We start from the raw sequence: 21,460 nt of genomic DNA on the forward strand, positions 1-21,460 counted from the left end.
TTATTTAATGGTTACAAATACATCCTTGTAACTTTAGCATTGAAGCGCTGCTAAAAACACACATTATGGAAATCACCAGAGGCACTTTAGATGACATTTCCCGACCTGCGTCGAGCGAGCAAAAAGCTAGCCGCGTGTCCAGCGTATCATTACCTCAAAGTGACAGAATTTGTCCTACAGCTCCATTTTCCCTTGTTGTTTTGCCCAGCGATGCTCCTGATGCTCAGGTAATTAACTAAACACGACATATTAGCATTGTATATGTCATTGGTGTGCATCTCGTAACTTTAGACTACAATTTCCTGTAGATTCCGAACAGCTCTGAAGAGTCTACAGGCCACTCATCAGTCACATGTCCTGGCAAAGGTAATAATTCCACACAGTGTGCTGTGTCGTTGACTTTTATTGACGGTCACTCACTTACAAAAATATTGGACTGCAGATCAGTCTCACGCTGATGCTTCCGAGGGACAGAATGAACATTTTAAACTGCAGAGAGCTATTGAAGAAATTAAAAGACTCGATGAGATACTGTCTGCAAAAATCTTCAAACTAAAAGAAGTCCGGCGACAAAGAAAGGAGTTTCAAGCAAAACTCTGGCAAGAGTTCAAGGTAGACACACCTTTGTATCCAATCTCATTCCTTGATCAGTTTATTAGACTGTTTTAAAACTAAAATATTTTCATTCTTATCACCTCAAAGTCAGAAGTCGAAGTCAGCTTGATTTTTAAAAACCATATGTACAGCTCATACGCAGGAATTTGAAATTGCAATACTCCCACGGCCCTGAGTGTTAAATTAAAACAATCTAAAAGATAAAAAAAAATCACCTATATGTGATGTTATACTGTGTGTTGATCTGCAGCAGAATAAACCTGGAGGTCACTCTGGATGTGCTCAGGAAGCTTTGAACACAAGGTTGTTTTTGGCTTTGGAAGTACCCGAAGGTAATATTCAGAACAGCAACAAGTGTGTGGGGAACATGCAGTTCATATCATCACTGAGTCACTGATGAAGACTTTCTTATCGCCCTCTAGGAACAGATGAGGACAACAACGTTATACCTGTGTTTGACACTCAGATTCCTGAACATGAGCAGAATGGAAACAACCAGCACTCGGAGCCAAGTGAGCTTGTGGAAAGACTGCAACAGAAAATACGTTCTTGTTTGTGCTTCCAAAATTGTGCACACGATGGCGCCACAGGGTCAGGGAACTTTAGCATTTGATTCTTGCATCACTTCAGCCTGCTGCAGGCATTAATGTGCTAAAGGAAATATTTCCAAGAAATGAATGTATAGCAACTGGCCCTGTGTGACTCATAAACGTTTTTCTCTTCAGGATCATGTGCCTTTTTTATGATATTGATTCCCTAAGAAATAAATCTCTTCCCAAAACAGCAGTCAATTCAATGCTAATTGCTCCATTCAAAGATTCTTAGGCAGATTAGCTGCTTGTTATCATAGAGGCCTAAGATGTAGTTAGTAGATTGTCCTCCTGCCTGCTATGCCACCTTGTAAGAATATTTTTAGTCTACTTCTTTACAAACTACTTATATTTGTATATTTTACTCTGATCACTCTGATTTGAGCAGCTGCAAACTCATCATGTCAATAGGATCACAGAACCACATTTGTAAAATAACATTATCAGATTTAACTGGTTATTAGAGTCTTGACTTACTATTTCAATATTTATCTTCATAAATGCATTGCATACTTTCCTTGACAGGTAACCAGAGGCCAGACAGCTTGATCAGATCATTTGAAGAAGATTATGAAGACACTAGGGAAGACCAATTTGAACGCAGCCACTCTGGAGATTCCAAAGGCATGAATAAACAGAAGGACTTTGTCAAGAAAAACATTGAGGTATGTCAAAGTTCAGACTGGGCCAAATGGAGTACTTGGATATATCGCATGACTTAAAGTGAGTCTCTCCACTGTTGGTTTTTCCACTGAGGAAAATATTTGGTCTCTTGATTGGTAATTTTGGTAATTTATTTCAACATTGTTAAAAAAAACAACAACCCCACCCCCCCCAATAATTTATACATAATAGGACACCACTAAAAAGAAAAGAAATGCCGGGCAAATAATGATTTTTAGTTTCTATCACAAATGTTGTGTTATGCAATAGCTTGTAAATGGCGGAGGAGGTGAAGTGCTTTTGACCCAGGCAGAGAAAAGGCGTCTGGCTGAGCTCCTCCGAGAAATAGATGAAGAGGAAGACGACCCTGCCAGAGGCGCAGACAGCAAGGTAGGCTGACAAGAAGCCCTAACAGGCAACATATGCTGTAGAATGAGTCTCTCTTTTTCAAGTTTCTTTGTACTTACCCTTTGTGTCTCAGAGGCCTTGTGCAATAGCACAGTCGGAGGAGATGATCTCATCAGCTGCCTCCTCTACCAACACGTTGATCCTTTCTGCTTTCTACATATAATAAAACTTATAATTCTTATAATGACCTTTTAATACAATCCCTTCATTTTTTCAATAAATAGTTTCTTTTGTGATATTATACAGTCCTGTAAAAAGGAGCTTTCACAGGACTGTATGCAGCCCTGTACATACAGTACTATAATCCATGAGTTTGGAGAATCGTCTTTACCCATATGGAAAAGAAATAGTAAAAACTTATATGATTTACTCATGAAAGTGGCCACTTTCTCATTACTTTTATATATTGTTTTAGTAAGTATCCAAAACATACAAGTTTCATTATATAATTTTCCAAGGGATCTTATATCTGTTTTCACTCTTGTATGCTTTTCATACAAGTTTCACACAAGACAGATACAAACTTTTATAAGATTTATATATATCTTTTCCATATGGGTAGCAGCAAGAATTTGAAGTATTTTTTTCTGTGTGACACTATCAGTCTGTCACATCATTGTGGAGGAATTTTGTTCCACTTTTCTTTAAACTGTTGCTTCAGTTCATTAAAGTTTCCATGCAGTTGTTTATTCTCAGCTCTTTTACAGCATTTTAGTTGGCTTGAGGTTCTGACTTTGACCGGGCCTTTGCAACACCTTGAATCTTTTTCTTTTTCAGCCATGCTGTTGTAGATTTGCTGCTGTGTTTGGGGTCATTGTCCTGTTGCATGATCCAGTTTGGGCCTAGTTTAATCTGTCGGACAGATGGCCTCATATTTGACTCTGTGGTTGACTCAATAACACCAAGGTGCCCATGTCCACAAAACAAGCCGAAATCAGCACTCCTCCACCACCATGCTTGACAGTGGGTATGAGGAGGTTTGCGCTGTTATGCTGTTTTTGGTTTGTGGCACCGTGCATTGAGGACAGACATTGCTCCAGAACTACTGGGGACTGTTCAGATGCAGTTTTGCAAACCTAAGCCGTGCTGTCGTGGTTTTTTTTTTAGCGAACAGAGGCTTTCTTCGCAACCCTGGCAAACAACTCATGCTTTTTCTCAGAGTACTGGCGCAACCTTTAATGTTTCACATGCTAACTGAGTCCTGTAGAGTCTGAGATGTAGCTTTGGGGGTGGGGTGGGTTTGCTGTAATGTCCACTATAAAGATTGTGGCACTATGATAACACACACATGAATACTACCGACCAGCAAACAGTAAAAACCTCATTTTTTATAGAGGTACTCAGATTTGGTGATGATCAGTTAAGTGAATTTGATTAGCAGCACCTGGCTGTTACTTAGCCCTTAATTCCTATGAAAGCAGTAGTGGTGTACTGAGTTTGAAACATTCTTTTTCACATAACTGTAGGTGGAAATATATTATCGTTGTTAAAATTGTTAAATAACTCAGCCACACTTTGCCTCTCAGAAGAGCATATGGGTCAGATATCCATGTTTTAAAGACTGCTTGGCAGCCGACGGGCAGAAGATTCTGACTTCTGAAAGCGCTTCACATTATGAGCCAGATGTCAAGTGCCACATGTGGTTCACACGGAATGCTCCATGTTATCCATTAGTTTTATAATTATGTTTTCAAAACTATTCCCTCTGCCGTGTTTCAGCACAATTCAGAAGCCAGGATCCCTACAGCTGCACACACTGTGCTGATAGAGCTTAAAGCTAAGAGAATGGACCTTTTGTTTTCCTTTGAGGATTTATCTGAGACCCTGCCACCTGGATTTCTCTGTGAACCCACCCACTCCATTCTAACTTCAAATGATTTTGTTTTCACTTTTAATTTGCCTTAATAACTCTTTTGGCAGCTGTGCGACCAGTTTGAAGTCCGATGAGATGAAACCCTCTGGAATGCAAGAAAAAACACCCTGCTTACCTTTAACATGCGGTTCCATTTAGTTCAACACTGACAGCTCTGCATCCGTGGCACAGCTTGCCAAGGTTTTGTAATGTCTCGGTGCTCTATTCGTGATGCTTCTCTTGACTTTTAAAACAGTACTGAAATCATTTTGGTGGCAGATACCAAACTGGGGGAAGCACAGATGCTCCGAGTCTTTTCATTGGCCGCAAGAAGACTTCCTGTTATTGCAAGACATGCTATTATGAATAGCAATAACGTAGCAAGCATATTATTTATGTCACCATGACTCTGGCAGCGAAGTGTTCTTAGTTCTGAGGACTTCACCAAGTTCTTGGTAGAGTCCTTTGGGACACATCAACCAAAATCTGCTGCTTACTGTTTGCCTCACACATTGATTTGGATGTTACTGACTCCTGTTCTCACAAGCTCTACAGTTTTGTGTAACCCGATAAATCAGGAGCAGTCAGTAATCGCAGAACGCGTTTATCCCTTAGGAAAGGCCTTGTGTGAGATCCTTTCACTATATCTGGCTATAGGAAGCACCAAAGCTCTGTCAACACGCAGATTAACTCGGTCTTTATTTATCCATTTTCAGGTCTCTGTTCACATTCCTACACAGAAACTGGTCCAAACTGGAAGCTTCAGAGAGTTCAGTTTGCCCACCTTTACTTGGCAGAGGAAAAAGACGAAAAGCTCTCCATTGTGCCTCTTTTAGGCTCCTTCCATCTTGTATCGCAAATTTGACAGAACACATTAAAATATCTGTCATGATGTGAGTTTTACTCTGGTATTTTTTATTTTGTTGGAAACATCAGTGCTGTTTGTTGGCCACGGCTGGCTGTTTGTACGAATTTTTCCTTGACTTTGATAAATACCTACAGTATCACAATGCAGCTGAAATGGTAACTACTTTCACATGCGCATTTATGCACGTGGCGGGTCAATGAGGAAATCATTAACGAAGAATACATGGGGTAATAATGTCCCGTATTCTTGCACACATCCAACACAGGAAATTTTTGAGTTTTTGAGTGCTTTAATTGTTGAAACTGGTGAGCTTTGAGTTGCTTGGATGGATTTGGGCTTTTCCATACTGCTCCCTTTAAAGGCTTTGTAGATTCCCTCCTCCAGCATTATCTCTTTTTTTTTGTGACCACAGATGAAGATTTATTTAATATCAATTAGAGGCTTCATGATCAGACAGAGCTGTGCCCACTGGTCTGGGTTCAGACCTTTAAATCTGACCTCTCTATCAAGTTATTAAGGTGGGTTATATATCTGTCAGTGTTATATCTGTATATCAGTGCTGCTCAGTTTAGGGTAAAAGTAAAATTCTGGTCCAAGAGCTTGTTTTTCTTCTTTATCTGTGAATTCCTCTCTTCCATGGTGAGCAGCAGCAGGATTAAATCACTCTATGCTTGATGTTTTTATGCGATGTCTGTCAAAACCTCGCATTCTGTCATGCAATGGAACAAAATGCATGCATGTGAACCAAAAGGACATACGGACCCTGTCTGAAGTCTGGCAGCGAGATATTCTGCCATATCCAAGGAAATAATAAAGGTTATCTTATCTTATCTTATCTTATAATTGCAGCGACTGAAACAATAGAATGGATCGACATATGAAGCACTAATTTGTGTCATAAAAAAATTACGGGTCTCAGCTTTTACATTTTTGCGTTGTGATGTGTTCCACCCACTTAATAGACTCCAATGTTTGCTGTTTTCTTTTGCCAGTTTTCCTCCGAACCTAGTGTTCAGAGGTTACAGCTGCGTTCTTTGGAGAGTTACGATCCTCTTTGGCATGATAGTCTTATTGCGAGATCTTATCTCACCGCCGCACTGTGATGAGCTCATCATCCACACATTGTTTCCCACGTGAGCCCCACTGGGATAGACAGTTACTCTGAGGAAGATGCATTTGTCAGAGTTTGGCAATCGAGCCATCCAGACAAAAATACCAGGACCTAAAGTTGTATCGCTCTCATGTTTTTCCTTTTTTTTTGTACTTTAATATTACAAAGTTGCTAAATAACTAAGTTGGCAGATAATGTTCATCAGTCTCTCATTTAGGTTGCCACATAATAAAGCAGGCTAACACGCATTGGACCTTGTGTTTCTTTCAGGAGACCATGTGGGCCGTGTCTGTCCCCACAGTCCAGGGTTACACCCCGGAGCCCTCTGACCTGGAGCAGCTGATTGACATTGACTCCAAAATTGGCCTTCTCCTTCCTGTGGAAGAATTTCACTCTGTGCACAGCTCATACACCAACGTAACCATGTCACAGGTAAGCCAGTGTAGTAGAGTTGTAAGGGCAATTGGGTTTATACTCTATACTAGACCTCGGAGATCTCACCCCCGTTCACCAGTGGTGGGAGATATTATTGTGCAAGTGCAGAGGCTTTGTCTCATGTTTCCATCCAATTTTCCACATTTCCATGTAAGGAGCATATTACAATGCTTTTCATGCAGTATTAGCTGCTGGCAGATTTTAATGCAAAAAGTTTTCTTACAAACACTGCCAGTCAAAAGTTTGGACACAGCTTCTCATTTAAAGGTTTTTCTTTATTTTTATGACTATTTACATTGTAGATTCTCAATGAAGGGATCAAAACTATGAATGCAAAAACTATGAACTATGAACTAACTCAAAGCATGTTTTATATTTTAGATTCTTCTTAATAGCCACCCTTTGCTTTGATTACTGCTTTGCACACTCTTGCTTCATATATTTGATGTCTTCAGTGAGTATCTACAATGTAGAGAGTAGTAAAAATAAAGAAAAACAATTAAATGAGAAGGTGTGTCCAGACTTTTGACTGGTAGTGTATGTTCTTCCCATGTGAGTAAGGGGGACTTGTATGTGCTAAATATGGTATTTATACAGTTAGAATCAAATGCTACCTGCTAACCTTTACCTCTTAAATGCTGTACATTTTCTAAGTTTTGACTCTGACCTGTACATCACTACAACATCAAATATTCCATTTTTACCGATATTTATAACTGTAAAAAGAATTTTCCAGGCCTCAGTCCTCTATCCTGGCCCAATCCTAGACGTGAGCTCAGTGAGTTATCTCAGGACTTTATATCACTGTGTTTTCAAAGCCAGATGGCATGTGTGTAACCTGTCGGTGGAAAATGATGTTTTTTTGAAGTCAATGTTGAGAACCCAGGGTGCCATTTTCTACTATCACTACTGGATCTAGTCTAGGAAAAACTGCAAACCTTGAATCTCGGTGCTGGAACAACATGCGAAGTACGTATGATATGATGTCCAGAATGTTTACGGCGTCGATCTAATTATTTCACTCTCACACTGTAAGTGTAGTCAATCATATGTGGAAATGGCAGTTTAACCAAGTGTAGCATTTAAAGTTGAGTTGGATGCAGTAATTATTCCACGTCGGTTCATCTATGCACAGCATCTGTCCGGATGATAAACGGATCTATAACCTGGCTGAGTAGAGTGCCAGATGCATACCATCAAAAAAGGTGAAGTCTTTGGCAAAGGTGACACACTGCCTCTTCAAACACCACTGTTTTAAATGGCTAAACTGATACTTAGGTTGAACCATATTATCATTACTCATTACTGTCACTACTCAGTAATCTGGTACTATAAGTAATACCATTCAAAATAAGACGATCCTCTCTTGTGCAAGATTCTCCCCACATGATGTGAACTGGACTTCTGGCCAGTAGTATGAAATCGTGATAATAGTAGACAGCTGGATGTGTCACTTTGTGCAGCCTACTTTCCCTCCCTTCCCACCCCTTTAATCATCTCGCCTGCTCAAAAGAGATCCTGGAAAAGTAACCCCCCCCCATCATCCATCCATCATCTGCTCTCCATTAGTGTTGAAATGGCTAATTCAGGCATTCCTTTTCAATTGATGTAAAATGTGAATTGAACAATGACACTCAGATTATGAAAAGCAAATAACCAGTTGAGCAAATGATAAACTTCAAAATGCAGCCCACAGGTGTGAAAAATCAAGTGTTTTCTAACCTCAGCTCGCTCCCGTCTTGCTGTTGTGGCGCAGATTAAAAAACAGCCATCCGCAACAATAAATCGCACCAGTGGCTGTAAATCCTTAAGGTGCTCATAAAAGGAAATACGCCTTTGTTTTCAACTTACCTTTCTTCTTAGGCAGCAGCTCCTGAGCTTCTAACCGAAACCATTCGTGTAGCGTGGACCTGCTTGTTTGCCGACTCATTCCAGAGCCGACTGTAATGCACACGACGTTGATATATTAGTTTCAACAACACCGAAAGTGTTTTTTCCCCATTCGTATTAAGTCATGACCTAGATTTCCATGTTTTCCACTGTCTCTTCTTTTCTGGCTGTGTCAGATTGTCACGTTTTACATAGAAGAGGGAGTCATTCTCTCTCGAGCGTGCACTCCCTAATAAAGAATCCGAAGTCTTAAATCTGCGTGTTCCGAACTCTGCGGTGTTCTTTCCCAGTGAGTTGCGATTGATAATCCCTCTTTCATTCCTAGCCACCTTAATAGTAAATTCTCCCTGGCGACACAGCCTCTCTGTTGAGGCTATGAGGGCTGATGGAGTCTGGGAGGCCCGACACCAGCTGGGATGCTGCCACAGAGGAGAGTTGCTCCCCATTAGAATGTAATTTCAGACCTGGTGGAGGTAGAGGAGTGCCAACGTTGCTTTCCTCTTTCATTAGGCATTTCCTTTTCATATTAACACATCCAGCAATCTTTACTGCATACCGTATAAAGCCTACTGCGAGAGTAAACTACCTCATATATCGCAAATTATCTACTTGTACAATATTTGCACACGAGATTTTAATATCAATGCTTTGAGATTTGATATCACCGAACCTTTTCTGTGTCAGTCATTAGACTGTAATGACTGAATGGTACGCTATTAAGATATCCAAGCACATGTCCATGTATCGGTCCATAAAGCATAGGAAGATTGTTTTTTCAATGCACTGCATTCATCATTGCATTGCTACATGGTGAGTCATGGTGAGGCTTTAGTGGAAAAAGCAGTGTTTTCTTTGCCTCTGGTCATTTATGATGATAGGAAAAAGTTCAGGTAGCTACAAACCACTGAAGACCTGGAGTGAAAGGAAATAAAACACAACTTTAATCACTGTTTCCCTTGGACACTGTCAGTTTTGGGCTTATGACAGCACCGATCCCTTTGCATTCTTCACTCTGCTCCCCTTTTCTCAGGCTTCAGATGAAATAGCCTCGCTGTCATTAAAAACATCTGTTGGGTTGCAGAATTAATGTACAATACACCCTCCTACTGTACCACTGTGTGGTAATGCCTGCACCACCCACAGCTCGAAGCCAGCAGAGACGATTCTGTCATGAGAAGTAGCTGCTATTGGGTGTTCGGTGACATGGGTGTGTATGAGTTCTTTACATCAGAATTACATATGTCATCCTTTCAAATCTGGCTTTTTTTTAAATGTCTGGTTGCAATAAAAATTAACATTTTATGCTGTCATGGATTTCAGTCTTGGTTTTCAATCAGTGTCACAGTTTATGTGCTCTGAAAGCCCCAAAAGCTTCTTCTGTATTTGAAGTGCAAGTCCAGCTGTGTTTTTGTTGTGCACCGGTCAGCTATATTTTAATGTAAGAGCATGAGGTCACTTAGTCACACTGTGTGGTTGCTGATGAGTGCCCATAATTCTAACTGCAACAAATGTTAAGTGGGAGACCAGAGTGCTGGGCAGAAAACGCCCTTTTGACTAACAGTTTGCAAACGTATCTTATTCAGTTCATTCATATAATTAAAGCTGTGGTAAAGATTTGTTTATATATATATATATATAAATATATATACTGCTCAAAAATAGATAGAGAAACACTTTTCAGAGTATAGACTCACGTTTGTTCAACTTCTGAGATATTGATGTGGTCAGTTAATAAACAAGGCATTGTTGTTAATTAGTTTAAGCTGCTTTTGTGTTAATGAAACGCCCCAAAACAGGGATTGTTTTACAGACCACTGAATTTTTTTACTTCCTCATCTTTTCTGATTGTTTTTTCACTAGTTGTGGTTTGGGCTAGGGTCAGTGTCACTACTGGTAGCATGAGGTGATGTCTGGATCCTACAGAGGTTACACAGGTAGCTTAGCTCCTGCAGAATGTCACATCAGTATGTGCCATTGGCAGAAAGTTTGCTGTGTCTTCCAGCACCGTCTCAAGAGCATGGACGAGATTAAAGACAGTCACTTTAGGAGAGCTGGACAGGGCTGTAGAAGGTCTTTAATCCATCAGGAGGACCGGTATCTGATCCTTTGTGCAAGGAGGAAAAGGATGAGTACTGCCAGTACTGAGTACTGCTTCTAATGGGGCCCGTGCTCGCTGATCAGTACTGTAAAGCCTGATTGGAATATGAAGTAGAATACCACGTTTGGGATTTTTATAGATGAGAGCAGGTTCACCCTGACCACATGTGACAGATGTGAAAGAGTCTGGAAAAGTCATGGAGAACGTTACGCTGCCTGTAACATCGTTTAGTACGGCCGATTTGGTGGTGAGTTAGTGATCGTCTGGGATATCCATGCAGGGATGCACAGATCTCTACAGGCTAGGCAACGGCACCCGGAATTATTCTTTTTAATGTTTTTTTTTCAGCTCTTCGCTCACCCCACAGGGTGCTGAGGATGTGTGTGGATTTTTCCCCCTGTTTTAATGCCAGACTGCCATTAAAACAGGATGAAATCCTTTAACTGCCATCTCCAGCACTCCCACCTGTCTTTTTGTTAGTGTCTATAAATTATATACCATAGCAGGTCTCAGTGCCATGTTGGAAACCTTTCCTTTTGCTCCTGCTGCTATTCTTCTGTCACAAATGGCCTGGTAAATGGCCTGTATTTATATAGCGCTTTACTAGTCCCTAAGGACCCCAAAGCGCTTTACATATCCAGTCATCCACCCATTCACACACACATTCACACATTGTAGCCACAGCCACCCTGGGGCGCACTGACAGAGGCGAGGCTGCCGGACACTGGCGCCACCGGGCCCTCTGACCACCACCAGTAGGCAACGGGTGAAGTGTCTTGCCCAAGGACACAACGACCGAGACTGTCCAAGCAGGGTCTCAAACCGGCAACCTTCCGATTACAAGGCGAACTCCCAACTCTTGAGCCACAATCACCCCTGAGACTCCACCTGCACGCACTCTCTTCTTCACCTCTCTTTTGCACCCTCTGTTGCTTTGAATGGTTGATCCCAGATATTTAATCTCATCCACCTTCACTACCTTTACTGCTTGAATCTTCGCTGGTGCACCCCTCATTCACACGCATATCATTCCTCTTCTCTCCAGAGCATACCTTCACCTCCCCAGGCTCTCTTCCTACCTGCTCCCTACCCTAGCAATTTCATATGTAAATAATGAAAATGGGGAGCGTCTTTTCATAGCTAAATAGAGTGGAAATCAATAATAAAAATAAACATACTTTCACACTGCTTTTTAAATCCAAAAAAAGAAGACATATGCACATTTCCGCCTATCTGTCGACTCATAGTTTGAATCTTCACAGAGATTTAAGCATCATGTAGTACACTTTTAAAACAAAAACATAACTATTAGGTGAAAAATATTGTGTAAAATAATAATAAAAAATATGTTTCTTGTTAATAGTGATGACAGTTGGAAAACAAAAAGGACGATGTATCCTCAGAAGTCAGGAAGAAACGGTCCTCCCTGGAATACGATGTCATGTCCCCGCTGAAATATGGAAGATATGCTAACTCGCAACAGAAAACAATGTGACAGTGTTTCCTTTTTAATCATTAACAGCAGTTGAACTTTGGTATTCATCACACTGGTAACCTTTCTTTCCCCTTTTTTTGAATAGGTTTATGAAACATCTAATACGAGTTTTGGCTGGACAGCTGGTCAGAGCTGAGGTGTCAGTGTTGTCGTGTGGCACGCCGGGTGTTTTTCACAAGGTTAACTTGGCTAAAAAGCACAGACTCCACACCCTTCCCCACCCTATAATTCCCGCGAGACCCAGTTTATTGTCTTCTTATAAACGCCTCTCCCGCTGGTGTTCTCCACACCAGCAGTTGTGTTAAGTGGTGTAGAGAGGTTTTTCCTTGTCATGGTTCAGATCTGACTGTTCCACTCATTATGGCCCTCGATGGTGGGTAACTTAGTCGCACAGACATCTGTTAACAATTAGCAAAGCTTTAAATATCTGCTGATCTCCTGTCTTTATGATCCAAATCACAACCTGCTATCCTTTGCATTTTAATACGCGGGGTAGAGCTAACCGTATTTTACGGAATAATTCCACATTTTGGAAAAAATATACTTAAATTGATATCATAAACTTCACAGGGTTGTATTGCCTTGTCAATTCTCACAGTCTTTCATTTTTATTATTGATATAAAAAAAGTCCACTCAATGTGTAATGTTAGCAGCTGAACTATAGGCCAGATATTGCCTGACAGTGCACAGCATTGATGGACAAGAAGTGCAAAAAGATGCTTGGATGCGTTTCTTCTCCAGATGCTTCTGATAAATATTGAAAGTGGCCTGCTTCTTAAGCTCTGTGTTCACATCGATCTCAACTGTGTCATTATTTGGAAGAGAGTTAAACTACCTTTTGTTAGCAAAGTGGGGCTGAGTGGAGACACTTTTATGAGCAGTGTCTCTTAATAGTAGAATCAGACTGTGAAGCATTTTCAATGGTTTAAAGGGATTGTGAATGCAAATGTTTCTTTAGTGACCTGAGGCAGTGAAATTTTCACACAGGTTATTGTTCTCTGATTATTCTCTGGATAATGCTGAGTTGTTGTGAACACACAGGTGGCGTGTGTGTGTGTTTTCTTTAAACCCGTTTCACATTTAACATCCTTTTTGGACTGCCAGGAGGTTATGATCTATGCAGCAGTGATTGCTACGGACCACCCTCAATACTAAAAGAGAAAGCAACTATAAAATCCAGATGACCCACAAGTGAATCTTCTAATACTTTAGGAATGCTCACCAATCACCGAGTTATCTACAGGGATCTAAAGTACTGATGGGAAAACATGACCTCAGGAGGGGAAAAATGACAGCTTGGATACAAACAAATTTTGTATCTGGGACATTTTTAAGATTGTGATATACAAACCCTGACACTGTTTCTTAAGGTGCAGATTTGTGGCATAACTTTACAGAGGAGGGAGGAGTGGTTTCAAGAGGTAAAAATACGCCTCTGTGCGTGGCGAGTGGTGCAAAAACATGCACATTTGTTTGCATTACCTTGCTTCCCTGAGTGTCAGCTCCTAATGGGTATTATATACAGGCTGTGTATACCATACAGCTGTGTTGCAGAATCTCTGATTGAGAAATTGACACATGACTGCAGGTCATAGCTGGGTAAGAACGAGAAAGAAACAGGGAAAAGTGAAAACGCTCTTCTATAGCTACTGAACAGCTTGCTCCTGAGCTCTCACAGGGAGTGCTCGTGGCAAGGCATGCGGACAGGCCTTGGCAGGTAGCCTGGGTCCACGTGGCACAGCTTGAGCTCCTTCTATGCTTCAGATTTAAAAAAAAAAAAGATTCAGTGTGAGTGAAAACAGAGAAACGCAGAGGAAAGAGAAGTGTGCTGTCCTGAACAACACCAGACATCTTTGCGTGAGTCAGCACGGCTGGCCTTCTTTTATCATCACAGCACGGCCCCTGTGCAGTGCATAGCCACAGGGCATTAACAAGTCAAACACAAGGGGGAGAATATTTTCCAATCAACAGGAATCAGTTTCTACAGCGTTACCAGGAGTCAAACTGAGCGGTCAGTAATCAACCTTCCAACAGAATCCCAAGTCATAGTGGAAAATATATTGGAGTTTTGTATGGGGCTTCTGTCAAACTGTGTTTTATTATAATGAAAAGTGTTTCTTGGATTTGGATGCGAATAACATTCTTTCAGAGTACTGAAGTCAACCACTAAGCACAGTCTGAAAAAAGCCCCGCAGCATATTGTAGATTTGAAACAAATAACTCAAGTTTTAAGGCTGGAAAGGACACCGATTATTGCAGGGCTATTGCAATTAACTGCAATCGATTGTTTAATAAACCGGTAGCTCAAAGTATAACAAAAGCAGGCTGTTTCCATTATATATGCAGCCTGTTTTCTTTAATGACCGAGTGACTTAATGTGACCAACAGGCACTTTTAATATAACAAAGACCCAGAGAATCAAGCCCAGTGAACCACTGCATGCTTGAACAAACTGCTGTTAGAAACGCTGGCCTGTGTTCACATCACATAATTGTTTTCCAAAGAAAAAACGTATTTTTCTTCTGTTTGCGTAACTCTTTGCAGTATATGTAGAAAAATATCCAGAAGTCGTCATTTTCCTGTGAACTTTGCTCGAGAGACCACACATCGTACCAATTAGTTTATTTGGCATGTGTGGTAGCTTTTATGATTTTACTTTTGACACTTCCTTGGATTTCCTGCCTCGGAGCATGTGTCACTGTTTAGCTTGTCTTGAAAGTGTGAACAAGGTCATCAAGCTGTCGCATTGGTTTTGGTCAGGCTTAAGACTCTCCTCCTTAATATCTATAACGTACTACGAAGGAAGCTGAAGTAACCGCTGGGCTGGTATGTGCTATTACTACGTAATAACATATGCTCGTCACTGTAGGCTGCAGCAGAGCACTGATGCGTGATGACGACCGAAATATTTGTTTTGTTTTCATGAGATGCATCTGAGAATGAGACCGGTCTGCCAATCTTACTGGCTCCCTTTGCTATTAAAGCTAATATGATTGACGTTATTTAATAAAATGCTGCTTTAATGGGAACATCAGTATGTAGCACATTCAGTATTTCTGAGTGTTGGGCATCCAAGATTTTTTTTGAATTAATTTGAAGCGAAGCTTTTGGCACAAAAAGCCCCCCGCTATTTTTCTTGTTTTGTCACTTTGGACAACAGCGGATCATCCATCAAACGCTGCAGCTGGTTCACACTCAAACACCGTGACAACGTCTGGATGGAATGTAATGCTTCTAATAGAGATCATAAAGCTGATCACGGGATATTAAAAATCAATTAGTGAACGTGAAAAGCACGCCTGGTTTGAGTTATCTGAAAGTCATACAAGCAGCATAACCGTAATAACCGTGGTTACGCTTCTTATTTTATACTCTGGCAAGAAAAAAAGTATGTGAACTGTTAGGTAAAACAAGGGCAGCTTCTCAGTCGACACGATATCATGCATGAATGACTGTTTTTCTTTTCTTTTTAATAACATTTATTTTGAATTCAAGATGTTTCAGTTTGTGACACCAGAGCAAAGTTCGAAGCAGTCAATTCACATTTCAGCGATTGGCAGACCTACTTTTCTGTATAAAGCTAATTATGTTTGACATGTTTTTCATGCTCAAACGAGACATATCCAGGTTTTTGAGGCCTCCCAGCAATTCTGTGACCCAGATAGGTGATGTGATTATTGGAGATCTAGTACATCCTGTCAAGTAGTTACTCCAAAAAGGACAATTACCACATTTCTTTGTGTTGTTCAGATAAACACTACCTCACTCGCTCTTCCCTGTTCTTTTTGGAAGTCACTCTCAGTCACATACTGAGTTAAAGCTATCAAGCATTTAAGAAGAAGACGCACAAATGCGGCACAAAACAGTAGAGCAATAGCTGGAGTATGCTAAGGTCAATGCACAAATCCTTCATTCTCTTCCAAGAGGTGATTACTACCGTTTAACTGGCACAAGAGCAAATGGTAATTTACTGTTAATGCTTGCCAATGTCCTGCAAAATGAACTAAACTTGTTGTGCTCATTTATCATAAGTGCCTAATCTATTATATTTTTAGAAACATTGCTGGAAAAGTAAGGCAATTAATAGACTGTAATCCACTGACTCTTTGATGGAACACACATGAACCACATGTCAGCTTATTGCACACATTTTTCACATGTTCCTCATCAAAGCAACAATATACAGAGGTCAGTAAAGGTACTGTAAGGAATTTTTTGAGGTTGTTTAATAGAAAAAAGGTATCAAATACTCAGAAATATCCATTCATTAGTGTGTGATTACATTTTCCAACTAAGAGCGGACGAGATGGTCATTGCCTCTGCGCCTAATCGTGTTTTATGTATGTGGTTACATATATTGTACGCTTTGTAATCAAAATCACAAATGGCTCTTTTAAAATATATCTGTCCATTTAACATTTGTACACGTAAGATATTGTCATCTCTTTCTCATTATGTCTTTCTCCTCCACCAGTGCTCTACTCCCTCGTTTCCATCTCATCCTCGTCCTCCTCACATTCAGCGTCATCTTCTGAACTGAAATCAGGGCTGTGACACACAGAGTCGGGGATAAACATGCTTATTTATTCCTGATATTGTTGCAGTTAATTATTGTCAGCTGTTCGCCTCCAGACAGCTAAACAACAGCAGCTGGTTATAAGCTAATATCGTGCCAACTAATGTTAGGCTCAAGTATCCTAAAAATCCCACTTCCCACTTCGCACATCATATGAAAGTTTAAAGAAGTTACCTAACGCCAACTAACAGCAGGTAACAGTTGCAAAAAAGTTTAGGATATCTTCAACAACTCATCTCATTATTGCTGCCATTGGACAGAAGTGAGCTTGAATATTTACAGTCTCTTCCAGAGGAAATACAGGTGGACACCCAGCATATTGACAGCTGAGGTACACGGCTCAGTGATGGGTTGTACTCACTACAAATAAATGGTGGACAGAGTTGTTTGTCCTATAGTGGTCACTATAGTTAGGTTCATGCACTTAGGGGGAAACAGGATGGGAAAGAAAACAGAATTCAGTTGACTGCAATCTGCAACCTACTGACATCTAGTGGTGAGATTTTACACACTGGAACTTTAAAGTTTCCAGCAATATAAAAACTATTTTACTTGGCACTTCATTTTTTAGAATTACAACTGATGCTGTATGTCCAGATGGACCATGCGCGACCAACTCACGCTCATATTAATCAATATAATGAACCCTTACTGTAATTTCAGCATATGTATTATGAACAGAACATACAGTTAACACGAGGGGGAAATAAGCTACAGGTCCTAGAGCTGTTTTGATATCAAGGAACTGGAGTTTTTATTAACACTTAGTATTATTAATACTCACAGTGTGAAACAAACTACGTAAACATCCTAAATTATCTTCTATCATCTGTTTTCTGTTAGCTGTTACCATGAGAGAAGATCCTTGACCAATGGACAGATTAGAAGAGTTTAAAAGATAATCTTTTGTGTGGAGATACCCATCCTATCTGTCAGAAGGTGAGAGGTAAAGTACACCCTAGACAGGTAACCAGCTCATCACAGGGACAACACAAGACAATGAGACACTCGTCATTCACGTCACATTCACACCTATAGCCATTTTAGATTACCAGCTGCCTTAAACATGTCTTTGGACTGTGGGAGAACAAGCAAGCTTCTCTCATAAAGGACACAGCAGATCAGGAGGTTCCACAAAACAGAACCTTCGTGCTGTGCCTTGAATACAAAGTAAGTATTTTATAGGGTGTTAATTTAGTCAGAGGGTGTTGGTTAAGTTTGAAAATCTGTAGCAAGTCACTTGAACTGGCCAGTAATGGCTTATTTTATTGTTAAACTTTCGCAGACAGTTTTGAAGTTTGCAGCCTGTATGGCAGCTGTGCCCTGCATGTTTGCAGTCCTATAGTAAAAAGTAGGACAGCTGTCGTTTCCAAATTAAATAAACTGTTTCTCCCAAAGATTTGGGCTTTTTTAGCAACATGCATTTAGTGGTGTGATGATGAGGGTAAAGCTAGACTTTAATTTTTATTTTTCCTGGTTGGAATGCTGTATCTCTCACTCTGGTGCGTGACAGGAGTCTGATCCCATCGTGGTCCTCGCTTTTGTAGTCTAGGATGACTGAGTCTGAACCGAAGGGCTCTAGTGACAACCACTTAAAAGAGACTTCAGATAGAAGCTGTCATTATTTCCTTATAAGGGCACGGCTAGGTGAGGCCACACACACTTTGGAACATTCAGGAGATATTCGCTTTTGCCAAGTCTTGAGTATTAAAGTGCAGTCATATCACTAATTTCCAAAAAATCTGTGTAAATGCAATGCACAATATTAGCTGAATAGGCATGTCTGTTTGGCTTATTGACAAGGGAAGAGGCATTAATTCAGCTTTAGCGAGCACCCCCTCCTACCCCGGCTTAAACTAAGATTACATCCCACCATAAATGTGTCATAACAGATTTAGTAGCTCAGTGTTTAAGTTCATAATTTCTTCTGGGCCTCCCTGTCTTCACCAACCTACTATTTCGGTGTATGCGAGTCCCTATTGAGATGTCAACAATTTTATGAAATGTCCATCAATTTCAACGTTATTAGATCATACACACGCCCGCCTGCCATCCGGACTAACCGAGAGATTTTAACCACACGGCGCTGGACGAACACTGCAAAACAGTCGTGCGGTTGGCAACGTCCACACAGACCCAACAATTTTTGTTTTAAACCTAGCTGCATGCTTTTATGGAGAAGCTGTTTATTTTTAGAGGTTAAAACGCGACTCTAGCGGAGGTCACGTACCGGACAGTGTCTACAGCATTTTTCATGTTTGCATTATTACTTATGAAGGCGTAAGATAAGATAAGATAAGATAAGATAGAACTTTATTAATCCCTCGGGTGGGTTCCTCTGGGAAATTCGACTTCCAAAAAGCACAGCAACGACCGAAGTTACAGTTACAGAACTGTTATATACACACACACACACACACACACACACACACACACACACACACACACACACACACACACACATATATAAATACAGAGACAAATATAAATAAAATATACAAAGGGGATAAATAGAATAAATAGGAATAAAAAATAAAAATACAAGTGAATTGCACATTTCAAGTACTGAGTCTATTGCACTGTTGACTATTTACAAAAAGTATTGCACAAGGTATTGTACAGTGAGGTGAAGAGGCACTACAGCTTAGTTGTTCCCCCCTCCTTTGTCCTCCTGTTTCCCCTCCCTCTCCCCTCCAGAGAGGAGTTAAACAGTCTGATGGCGTGTGGGACAAAGGAGTTTTTAAGTCTGTTAGTTCTTGTCTTTGGGAGAAGCAACCTGTCACTGAACAGACTCTTCTGGTTGTTTATGGCCGTGTGCAGAGGATGCCTGGCATTGTCCATAATGTCCATCAGTTTCTTTAATGTCCTTTTCTCTGCCACTGTCACCAGAGTGTCCAGCTTCATGCCGACCACAGAGCTAGCCTTCCTGATCAGTTTCTCCAGCGGGCAGGGTCTCTTTTCTTTTTCTTTTTTTAAGTGCCAACTGTTTTTCAAATACTGATGCTGATGTAGGATGACAGACTTATGATTTACAAAGAATCTGACATATATTCAGTGGCTTTAAAGAGGCTCTCTTTCGGTCTCTGTGCACGATACAAAGAGAATGGCGCACGCTTTGGTCGGGAAAGACAGACCTCCCACTTATCAGCTATCTGTTGATAATCCTCCAAGCGTGACTCCTATTTCCTCCTGACCCATTTTCAGGGTTTGTTTTGGATGAGAGTGGGGTTCATGTGTCAGTGCACGTGGATGCCACAAACGGGTGATTTATGTTTGACCCCTGTTTGGACTTTTTCAGGTCTTTGTAATGAGTTCCGGGTTTTACTCCTCGTCTGTAGGAGTATGGAAAGCTTTCACAGGAATTAATTGTGGTGAACTGCTATGTGCTTTTATCACCATTTAAATGCTTCCAAGTGACAGCCAGAAGCCACGAGCACAACTCTAGGAGAGCACCCACGGGAGATGAGGTGTTTCTTCCCCCCGTGAGAACCTCTCGTGTCTGTTGTGTATCAGGGCCTTGGCTCGGAGGTTAGTTGGAAGTGCGATGGGGACCCGCAGCCAGGAGAGAAGGTCCTGCAGGATATAAAGGAGAGGAGAGGGCAGGAGAGGCGGCTCCAAGAGATCCAACGGCAGCTGGAGCTCCTGGGTCAAAGCCAAGAGATGACTGTGAGTTCAAAGCAGCTACACACTCACGCGAAAACACATGCTCATGCGCACCCAAATACTTGCATACACACAATATGACTGTGTTGTGTGCATTATAATGCTCCACAGCGCTCATCTGTAGACACGTGTGTAACAAATTATTACAAGCATACAGCTCATTCTCTGTCATTCTTAGAGTGAGAAGATGAAATCACATGCAACATTCGTGTCTCTGCAGACCCATAATTTTTCCTCTTTTTCCCTCATTTCACTTCTCTCTCTTTTCAGTTTACAGTCTCATGTCTGGTTTATACCGATGAGCTAAAGTTCGCCCTCTGCTTCTCTTGATGCATGGTTTTGATCAGAAGGCCAGGATGGTCATTTTCTCCACTGATAGCCTTTTTGTCCTCCTCCACGTTTAATTGCTTTCTCGCGATCTTTGCCAAGATTCAGTGTCTTCACTCCAGTGTTCCCTAGAAACCATTGAGCACCGTCTGATCTTAGGAGTCTGCAGAGTTACAACCAGAGGACTGTCACTAAAGGCACAATGCAAGAATGTTCCAAGAACAAAGGTGGACGGGCCTGATTTCTGCTCTCTCTGGCTCTTATGACTTTAAATTTTCTGTTAGATAAAAGGAAAACATCAGGGTTAATACATTTATTTGTTAGACTTTGTTGGTGTTAAAAGGGAAGCTCCTGCTGCTGTTTATGGAATTCTTTTCATCAGTTCTCACACTGATGAATCACAGCGTGATGTATATTCAGTATGCCTAATTCAAACATAAAAGATGGGCATTTCTCTGACAAATAGTGAGGTAATAAAACCACCGAGCGGCAGCCACACCCTTACATCACACGGCATCACGCCATGCAACTGAGGCCTATTCCTGGCCTAATTAAGGAGAGACAAGTGGAATTTTGTTGCTAATTAAGCCGAGCTCCATTCGAGGAAAACCGTTCTTTCATCGTGATTCCAAAACATCAAACCCACCAGTCCCTTAACTACTGGTGCTGCAACACACTCTTTGCGTTTGACCATGTGTCACTGCATTTTTATATAGTGTGACTAAATGAGTGAACCCAGCGAGTGACTTCAATGTAAACAGCAGCCTCACGGTGTATATATTTTTAGTGCCACGGGCCTTGTTTTGTGGCTAGAAAAAGATTTATTTGTACAGATTTTGTCTGGGAGGGCATACTTAACCAGTCTCAC

General features: G+C 41.0%; 1 protein-coding gene across 5 annotated transcripts in view; it reads left to right on the forward strand.

The window, feature by feature from the left end:
• Window positions 1–53: 53 nt before the first annotated feature.
• Window positions 54–21,460, forward strand: part of fsip1 (fibrous sheath interacting protein 1) — a 36,037-nt gene continuing 14,630 nt past the window's right edge. For 3 of the 5 annotated variants that reach the window (XR_013970351.1, XM_080871469.1, XM_080871471.1), the window contains exons 1-9: window positions 54–227; window positions 309–366; window positions 443–612; window positions 866–947; window positions 1,038–1,127; window positions 1,731–1,870; window positions 2,139–2,258; window positions 6,378–6,539; window positions 20,116–20,268. Coding sequence is in view for 4 of the 5 variants with exons in the window: in XM_080871469.1 (XP_080727595.1) it covers window positions 66–227; window positions 309–366; window positions 443–612; window positions 866–947; window positions 1,038–1,127; window positions 1,731–1,870; window positions 2,139–2,258; window positions 6,378–6,539; window positions 20,116–20,268 (1,137 nt within the window). In the remaining variant the exon portion in view is untranslated. The remainder of the gene's footprint in view (window positions 228–308; window positions 367–442; window positions 613–865; window positions 948–1,037; window positions 1,128–1,730; window positions 1,871–2,138; window positions 2,259–6,377; window positions 6,540–20,115; window positions 20,269–21,460) is intronic. The other 2 variants (XM_080871470.1, XM_080871472.1) reach the window with 2 other exon arrangements.

Source organism: Rhamphochromis sp. 'chilingali' (genome assembly GCF_963969265.1).
Source record: "Rhamphochromis sp. 'chilingali' genome assembly, chromosome: 21".
Taxonomy (NCBI): Eukaryota; Metazoa; Chordata; class Actinopteri; order Cichliformes; family Cichlidae; genus Rhamphochromis; species Rhamphochromis sp. 'chilingali'.